The following is a 9,384-nucleotide window of genomic DNA, read 5'->3' on the forward strand; positions in this document are numbered from 1 at the left end:
CAAGCCTCCATCTCCAGCTTCCCGACTAACAATATCTGGGAGCTCTTCCGCTCCATCTGCATCTTCCGGACCATACGAGTTCATATCATTGTCACCAAAATCATGCAAGTCATCACTAACTGGGAGCTCTTCCGCTCTATCTGCATCTTCCAGACCATACGAGTTCATAGCATTGTCACCAAAATCATGCAAGTCCTCACTAAATCCACCGAAGCCATTTTTCACCATTCTTTCCTCTTCTACTTTTGAAATTGGTGGCTGTATTAGTAGTGGTGGTGGTGGTAGTGCAGCTGCAATATTTGAACCTTGATGAGACCTTTCAACAGGAATTTCATCCCCTTCTTCAAACTCATTTTCAGCCACAAATATCTTTAAACAAGGCCTCATACCATCAATTGTAACATCAAGGAGGTGCGATTGCAAATCATTGTCATTCTTAATGAAAGAAGGAGGAATCTTATCCCTCTTCGGTGCAGAGCTAAGCATATATGTAATATTCAAATTCCTCGGGGAACATGTTAGTTTTTCACGTTTAATGATGACATCAACAAATTCGTCAAATGTACAATTGCTAGGTATACAGATAGATACTGTAACCTTTGTATAAGAATTCCAATTCTAACTAGTTGGCCCCTCAACCCATTCACCAGAATATAGACCGCATATTAATATATAATCTCCCATCAGTCTATTGTGAACCAGTGATCTATTGTACACTAGTGGTCGAGCATTGTGCAGATTGTTTTTTTGCAGAAACACAAATTAACAATGACGACGAAGATGAAATGAAAACACTTACCAGATAAAAGAGGTACACAATATACCACTTGGAATGAATTATCAATCCAATGTACCACCAATTTCTTCCCCAAATTCGACGGATCCGAAAAACCCCCAATTTGTCGATTTCTTCAAAGTAAATGATAAATCAAAAGAATGAAGTTTTGGGAGGAATAGAGAAGAAGGGAGACGACCTCTGTGTGTTGAATGCAAGAAAAATAAGTTGCACTGGAGGAATCAGCCGTGGGAAATGGGGATTGGGGCGGCAGATGAGGGGGAAGGGATGATTTTATTTTATTTTTTAAATATCTGGTAATATTACATTTATATAGATTGGGGTCAAAGTGTAATAACTAAAATTTTAGGGATAAAGACTCAACTTTCCCCTCACTTTATAATCCCACTTAACTATTTATTAAGCATGAAGGTCAATCCTACAATAAATTAAACCTGAAGGTCACTTGGCCAATTCAAGTTTGAAAAGAGGTCACCTCGCCAACTATCCCTATAAACTAGGTAAATAAATTTAAAATTTCGTATATATGTAAAAAAAAAAAAAAAAGAGTCCCAAGACTTATTTAGCGGGCGTTTGGACATAAGAATTATAAAATTTCAAAAAAAACTGAAAACAAATTTCAAGTGAAAATGGTATTTGAAATTGGAGTTATGTTTGGACATGAATATAATTTTGGGTTGTTTTTAAATTTTTGTGAGTGATTTGAGTGATATTTTTGAAAAATAATTTTTTTTAGTTTTTCAAATTTTCGAAAAATTTCAAAATTCATATTCAAGTGAAAATTAGAAATTTTATGGCCAAACATTGATTTCGAAAAAAATAAAAAAATTTCGAAAAAAGTAAAAAAATTGTTATGTCCAAACATAATTTTAGAGCCCGTTTGGACATAAGAATTTTTTCACTTTTTTTAGAATTTTTTTTATTTTTTTTCGAGATCAGTATTTGGCCATAAAATTTTCAATTTTCAATTGAATATGAATTTTGAAATTTTTTCAAAACTTGAAAAACTCCAAAAAATTATTTTTCAATTGTTTTTCACTCAGATTATTCACAAAACTTCAAAAATAATTCAAAATTATATCCATATCCAAACACAACTCTAATTTTCAAATATCATTTTTACTTAGAATTTTTTTTTCGCTTTTGTTTTGAAATTTTACAATTCTTATATCCAAACCCATACTAAGTGTAGTACTTATGTGGAAAAAGAAATAAACTCGGACATATTTGCCGTCTCAAAACTCGAAACTCAAAATCTCCGGCAAGAGCGATAAAGACAACAAATGAATCCATTTCCTCCGCCGCCACCACTACCACCCCCACCGTCCTCCACCTTTCCGCCGCCGCCGCCACCACCATACTTTCACCAGTCCACCCCTACTCCTACTCCCACCACTACTCCTCCGGCATACGATCTTCCCACTGCTCTCTCAACCCTCACGTCTCTCCTCAGTCTCTCATCAACCACTCTCCACTCTCTCTCTTCCCTTCTCCCCACCCCGCTCTCCCCCTCTCAAATCCTAAACCCATGCCCTTTCAATCTCAACCATCATCTCCCCCTTTCTTCTCTCTTCTCTCACTCCCTTCATTGCCCAACACCTATTCCCTCCAATCACATCGAAACCCTAACCCAAAACCTCAAATACCCCGACACCCTTCAGTCCTCCTCAAATCCCAACCCCTTTACTTTACCTTTACACGATTCACAATCTGACCTTTGCTTCTCTCTCGAAACATACCTTGATTTTGATACTGAAAATCCCACTTCCTTCTATTCTGATTGTCCTGGTGTTGTTTCTTTCCCCATTAAAGGTGAAAATGCTGCTCCTCCAATGCTCACTTTGCCTGCTGTTTTATCTTCAGAATGTGCTAATTTTGGTAAAAATTTGATGTCGTTTTCAAATGAATCGATCAGGTTTCTTCCTTCGGAGTTATATGCAATTATGAATGAAACTAATTGTTGGAGTGATTTTCCATTTATGTATTCATATCGCGTTCTTCGTGTGATTTTGGGATTAGGGATGAGCAGTGTCGAGTGTTTGTCTACATGGGTAGTAGCTAATTCGGGTAGGTGTTATCGTATTGTGCTCGATTTAGCAATGAGGGATCATATGCTTGTTCTGTTTAAGCTTTGTTTGAAGGCTATTATTAGGGAAGCTATTGATTTAGCTAGTACATTTTACAATGAAGAAGCTGAGGGATCGGATTTGAGTGGACGGAGTTTTAAGTGTCCGGTACTAGTTCAGGTTTTGATGTGGTTAGCAACCCAGCTTTCTGTGTTGTATGGGGAAACGAATGGGAAATTATTTGCTATCAATATGCTGAAGCAATGTATCTGTGATTGGGCATTTAGTTCTTGTATGTTCAATGAATCTACTGATACGAAAAGAGGGGATGGAAATGTTGAAGAGTCACAGGAAAGTGGTGAGCCACTTAAAAGTAGGATAGAGAATGAGGGGACGAATATGTCTGATGAAGCACTCTGTAAAAGCCCGATTTTTGTTTCCCAAGTTGCAGCAGCTGTTGCAGCGTTGCATGAACGATCTATGCTTGAAGAAAATCTCAAAGCACTGAGGAATTTACCATCACTTCCAGCTTACCAACGGTACATTAACTTCACTCTTCTTAGTATGGTAGTTTGAAGATGTCCATTTGTGTAGATGTGCATCACAATATTCGTCTAAATGTTGAATGGTATTTGACATTTAAGTTTTCTGTTAGGCAAGTCCATGCTTTCTGTTTAGAAGAATTGTTTATGCATAGATGTCAAAAGCTGGGTGTTAACTTGGTTCAAATTGGAAGTTGTAATTCATGAATGATGTTTCCATTAAGCCTAGAGTTTGGGCCGGAATTATAACGGCCATCCATCTAGATGCATATGGCTGTAAGATAAAGATGAAAGGAGGAAAAGCCTATTTTGACCTATGCAGAAAGTTGTATCTGGCTCGCAAATGATTCACATGCAGATGAAAAGAGTTTTTTTTGCCAGGCCTTTGGTCTGGAGGAAAATACTGAAAATAGTGATATGCAAAGATAAAGCGTCTACAATATGTTCAAAGGTGTAGGAGTCCTTTATTGCTGTTTTTCTAATCTCACTTTTCTCTTCAAGCATGAAAAGGTTATACTTTATGTATCAGTCCTAGAGTATATAGTTAAGCAGATCTCTTTGCAGATCGATGGAGCACTCTTACATTTCAAATAAAGCAGACGAGGAACGGCAAAAACGCCCTAATTACAGAGCTCTGCTTGAACATGATGGATTTCTCTGGCAGCATTCGCGAAATAATCAGGTATGTTTGCTTGTCAAAATAATACTTTATCATTGCAGATCTTGAAGCAGTAACTATATTTGACCCCTATAAAGATGACAACCAGTACAGAATCAACGTTTAGGATAGTAGTTTTTGAAAGTACCATCTGCTTTTGGGTGGTAAAACATAAATGAGCATTTTTTGCATATATTTCTGTTTTCTTGCCCTTCAGTTCTTCTTGGGAAGATTCCACCTAGTAGAGTACAACAAATGAAAAAATCTTGATGCTTTCTGGTCTTCTCTTTCCTCATTATTTTTTCTAGCACTGACTCGAGCCATGCTGCCAAAGAGACTGTAATTTTTGAAAGTTCAATGTGTTTATTAAAAAAATACAAAACTGGAATGTATTTCAAGCTGTTTTAGCCTGGCGAGAAGTTACGAATTTATTGCGCTTGGTCAATTTTTTATGGAATTGAACAGTGTGAGAGCTCTTCTGCTAGTGCGAACAGTTGCAAAGGACCAATTTATGCTTATTGAACAATAGCAATGTGATATAATTAAAGATCACTTAATACATCTATGGAGTTTGGAGGAATTAGAAAAAGTAGTCTTGGCACTCTGTGATCGATTAGCATTTTCATTTCTGGTATAACATATACCTTAATCTGGTTATTATTTTATACTAGATGCAAAATGGAAGAACTTATATCGGTACAAGGTATACATGTACTATTAATCTCAGTTTAACAATCCCTGCATCAGAATCTCAACTAGTGCGAACCAAATGACCCATGAGTTTGGCATTTACAACTCCTTTAGAAATTTTAAGTGAGACAAATTTGGGTTGTCACTTGTCACTGAATTTGAGGATGAACAATCACGAAATATCGTATGAATGCATCTCTTATAAAATATAAACTCATATTTAAAGATAATTTTGATAACTATCTGGATTTACATAAAATGACTGATTTTAATGAAAATTTCAAACAAAGAATATTAATATATTGAAAATTAGCGATCTTATGGATGTTAAAAACTGATAAACTTATGTTTAGCTTCCCGTCTAGATAATGAACAAGACAGATGATTTCATCCTTAGCGATAAACACTCAGATGATAAAACCCACTGTCTTGAGTCCTTAAACTTCAGTGACTTAAATTCTTTGTGATGGGAAATTTACTTAAGATTGGCAAGTTAAAATGTTATTATATGTAATTCAACCTTGCATCAGTATTTTAGTCTTATCAATTAGACGCTTACTGATTTCTTAATCTTTGGCATGACATTTTCAGTACACAAATAGAACAAAGACTAGAGAGGAATTATTAGCTGAGGAAAGGGATTACAAACGTAGAAGAATGTCATATCGTGGAAAAAAGTTGAAACGGTCAACAACACAGGTACATTTTACTTCTTCAGATTTGACCATATGTTTTTCTCTATCTTCGTAAAAAAACCATATGTTTTTTCTCTGTTTATAGTCATGTATATATCCATTGACCTGAGTCTGAGTTTGTTCCTTCACTATATTTATTGCTAAGAAGATTTCTCTTGATGCCCATCTGATAGTGCAGAAAGCTTTATAAATTTAATAATTTGCTCCCATTACAAATCTCTATCTTAATGTCTACTCATTTTGTGTGTTAAGCTATGACTTATTTATGCTCCTTTTCATTTTTACATCTTTATTGCTGTCCTCTTCTACCTTTAGGTTATGAGGGATATAATTGAGGAATACATGGAGGAAATCAGGCAAGCAGGTGCCATCAATTGCCCAACAAAAGGAGCTGAAGAGTCCAAACTTCCACTTTCTGCAACTTACAGAACGGATACATCTTATATGGATAAAGCTGAGTTTGGAAAGAGGCAGCTGAATTCATCTGCTTTAAGCAAAGGAAGGGAAGGTGGTTATGGGAAAGAGTTTCATACTGATGGAGAAGTCCATTCAGCAGAATTCAAAGATGATTATTCTGCAAATATGGAAAGAGGATCTCGGTCGCATCATCGACTTTTAGTGGCAGAGAGAAGTAATGGGAGGTCCAGACAGGACCCAAAAGATTACTCTAGAAGCCCAAATCAGCGAGAGGGTAGTGCCTACTCACGTGAATCAACAATCACCCAAGAGAAGAGAGACTATTCCAAAGATTCTAGAGATAATTTTTCCAGAAGCTCCAGCAGAAGCTACCACAAATCACATGAGAAAAGTAGTTCATGTAGGGAAAGAAGTGATCGTAATTCTGACATCAAGAAACGGAAGACAAGGGATGCTTCTGTTGATTTTGATGACCGATATGATCCATCAAAATCTTAGAAGAACTTTGAGAAAATGTCTGAGTGTTGCAGCTACTTCAAGCAGTCGGGCTAATCTGGAGATGTGTTGACATTGGGACGGTATCACCTTCAGAATTTCCTGCGACTGGTTCTTTTTGTGTCTACTGGTCAAATCGACTAGGTAAGCGACTATGATTTTGACTAACCTGGATGTCTAATTTATTTTGCTTTTTCAGGAGAGACTGAATGTTTTTCCTGGTTGTTTTTTTCCCATTAAACCTTGCAGTAGGAAGTCATGCAGGTGTCTGCAGTCTATCCTCTTCTGTATCCTTCCATGTATCCTTTATATTAATTCTTTTTGACATTGTCTTCTTAGCTTTACTATTGTTCTTCCTTCTTCCCCCACACAAAGAAATGAATTCTCTCTTGGATTTTCAAGGGGGCTTAGTTTTATGGCTAGAGAACCAGTGGTAACGTTCTTCCTGTGCACATCATATAGTAAGTTAGTTTTATTTGTCATAATGCTGGCTATAACTTGACCTAAATTGTAATTATTTGTTGCGGAGTTCCTTTTTCTTTCTGAGCACAATTGTGCATAGCTCTAATGCTTAAACTTTTGGTTTGCTTGATTGTGGCTTCAGTGTACAAGCGTAAACACAATTTATTAAGGAAATATTTGCTTGGTTCACAACTGGGTGAAGTATCTGGTTCTTGGGGCCTCAAAACATAGCTTCAAGCATGTTGAAGATCCAGTTATGAGATTTGCTTGTATAACTGTTCAGTACTATACAGGAATATTGCATAGTACTATGGTAGCAATATTTTTTAACTTTACATATGGGTAAGTATCATGTATACTAGTCATATTACGGAGGACATACTGGGTAGAAGACTATGCTTGATGCAGCTTCAGGTGTAGTAGACCTTTCTAGTTGCAATCTTATTGTTTTTGTACTTTCAATGGTAGACTTGGAAAGTGGGGCAGTCACACCCAATCTAATTGTTTTTTGTAGTTTTAATGGCAGAACTCATAACACACATCAAAAGATGGATTCTTGTAGATAGTCAATAGTAACACACAGCTGAAGCCTTCAGCATCTCTTAATCAGTTGTAGTTGTTTTAGACAGGTCTTATAGGATTCATAAGTTAATGGTACCTGAATTCTGCGAGTTAGAAGAAACTAGTTTTTTTCTTTTAGGAATCTTTACCTGTTGATGAATAAGTGTTGAATAAAAAAGCATTTCAAGAATGAGATCAAGATGCTGATGCATGTTCGACTGCTGTATATATTCTTGCTTTGTTTAATTGTAAATCGATGTACTTGTCAAATAAAAAAATATATTGTGCGTCGATTTACAAGTATAAACACAATTTAATTTAAGTTTGTCTTAGTTCACATGGTTGGTTCACATCTAGTTAACAGGCTTATGTCTGTTGAAGATGACATCAAATATTATAAAGGATATTACACAAGTTTCATGGTTGCAGTGTTTTTTGCTAAATGCATATGGGCAAGTATCGTGTACATCAGATATGTTGCAGAAGGTTCTAGGTAGAAAATATTCACCTGATACTGGTTCAGGTGTAGAGTTTTCATGTTGCTATCTAAATGTTTTTGTACTTCAAATTGCAGACTTAGAAAGTGGCGGAAACAACAAAAGATGGATTTCCTGAAGAAGTCATTAAACTAAGGCCCAACTGTAGCCTTGGGAGCTTGAAGTATTTCCTAATTAGTTTACAAAGGATTTAGTGGATACCAAAATTAGGCATTATTCCTAGTATACAATTTAAATGCCTTGGGATCATTCATTTACACACGAAAATATGTTCCTTGTTTAGTATGTACGTTTGCCTACCAATTGCATCGATTATTTTGACATATATCTTCCAAGTTTGTATCTGTTACTTTATACGGGCTGTTGCTTTATATATCATATTCATTGGAGTCCTGATTGTGCTTTATTTTATTATTGGAAATGCCTAAATTTTACTTTCTCCGTTCATAATAAGTGACGTTTTGGCCTTTGGCACACTCCTTAAGAAAATACTAACCCCTAGAGAAAAAAAAAATGTATTTTGACTAAATTATCCTTAATTAAAATTTGAATATTGTTGACTTGACACATTGAGATATGTAAATAAGGGCAAGTTTTGAAAAATAAAGTTAATTTCTTCTTGATTATGTAAAAAGATACTTATTTTGAATCAAACTAAAAAAGGCAAAAAAATCACTTATTATGGACCAGAGAGAGTTTATAATCTGATAATGCTTTCTCTAAGGCATGTTTCTTATGTTTATATAGAAGAAACATGCTCTATCCCAGTGTTTGCACTCCCAGTCGTGTTTGGTGGTATGTAAATTTTTATTTGTAAATACAACAACTAGGTGTTCGTCGGTCGGTACGGTACGGTAATTAATATTTCGGTTCGGTATTTTCGGTATACGATTTTTTGAAACGCTATATCAATACCGTACCTAATTAAATTTGGTATGGTTATGCTTTTTCCCTTTCGGTTTTGGTACGGTAACTTCGATTTGCTCGACTTGAATATTGACATTGACAAAATCTTTGTCCAAAATTAGCAAGTATTAATCCATAGAGAGAAAAAATAGGTACATAAGAGAATAAATTTAATTATTGAAAATATCTTATTACTTGCTTAAGATAATTGCTTAACTTAGAGAATACAACAAACCTGAAGAATAAGAGTCAGAATTTGCAGTCTAACTTGTTCCTTTATTTTTCTCAAGAAGTATATGGGTTTTAGTATCAGCCGCATCATGAAGGCTAAAGAAAAGTATTATGTAACTTAGTACGTTATAATCAATAAAATGTGTATTATGTTACTTAGTATTTATTACAGTTCGGTATCGGTATTATTTTTTAAATACCAAATTACCATATCTAATACCAAACGTTTTAAAAATTTAAACCAAATATCAGAATACCGAATACCAAGTGCCGAAATTTTGAATTTCAGTACGGTAATTCGGTATCGATATTTCGGTATTATTTTTTAAAATACCAAATAGTGAAATACCATATTTCATACCAAATTT

At 35.2% G+C, this 9,384-nt stretch overlaps 1 protein-coding gene across 5 annotated transcripts; it reads left to right on the forward strand.

Moving 5' to 3' along the window:
- The first annotated feature begins 2,000 nt into the window (after positions 1-2,000).
- Positions 2,001-8,285, forward strand: LOC104087715 (U11/U12 small nuclear ribonucleoprotein 48 kDa protein). Of its 5 annotated transcripts, none has more exons than XM_009592269.4 (6): positions 2,001-3,401; positions 3,969-4,086; positions 5,344-5,451; positions 5,763-6,503; positions 6,609-7,875; positions 7,957-8,285. In XM_009592269.4, the coding sequence occupies exons 1-4, from the start codon at positions 2,080-2,082 to the stop codon at positions 6,360-6,362; spliced, it is 2,148 nt and encodes a 715-aa protein (XP_009590564.1). In that variant the 5' UTR covers positions 2,001-2,079; the 3' UTR covers positions 6,363-6,503; positions 6,609-7,875; positions 7,957-8,285. The 5 variants fall into 5 exon arrangements, with proteins under 5 accessions (XP_009590564.1, XP_009590565.1, XP_070031246.1 ...); XM_009592270.4 differs by having other exon boundaries at positions 6,609-6,820; positions 6,964-8,285; XM_070175145.1 differs by having other exon boundaries at positions 6,609-6,820.
- The last annotated feature ends 1,099 nt before the right edge of the window (positions 8,286-9,384 follow it).

The sequence above is a fragment of the Nicotiana tomentosiformis genome, chromosome 5 (assembly GCF_000390325.3).
Source record: "Nicotiana tomentosiformis chromosome 5, ASM39032v3, whole genome shotgun sequence".
NCBI classification, from domain to species: domain Eukaryota; kingdom Viridiplantae; phylum Streptophyta; class Magnoliopsida; order Solanales; family Solanaceae; genus Nicotiana; species Nicotiana tomentosiformis.

Bases quoted from the DNA above. Each gene is read 5' to 3' on its own strand.
- LOC104087715 (XM_009592268.4), top strand. From the start codon at position 2,080: ATGAATCCATTTCCTCCGCCGCCACCACTACCACCCCCACCGTCCTCC. The intron at 4,087-5,343 runs GTATGTTTGCTT...TGACATTTTCAG, and splicing joins AGCATTCGCGAAATAATCAG to TACACAAATAGAACAAAGAC. The intron at 5,452-5,762 runs GTACATTTTACT...TTCTACCTTTAG, and splicing joins TGAAACGGTCAACAACACAG to GTTATGAGGGATATAATTGA.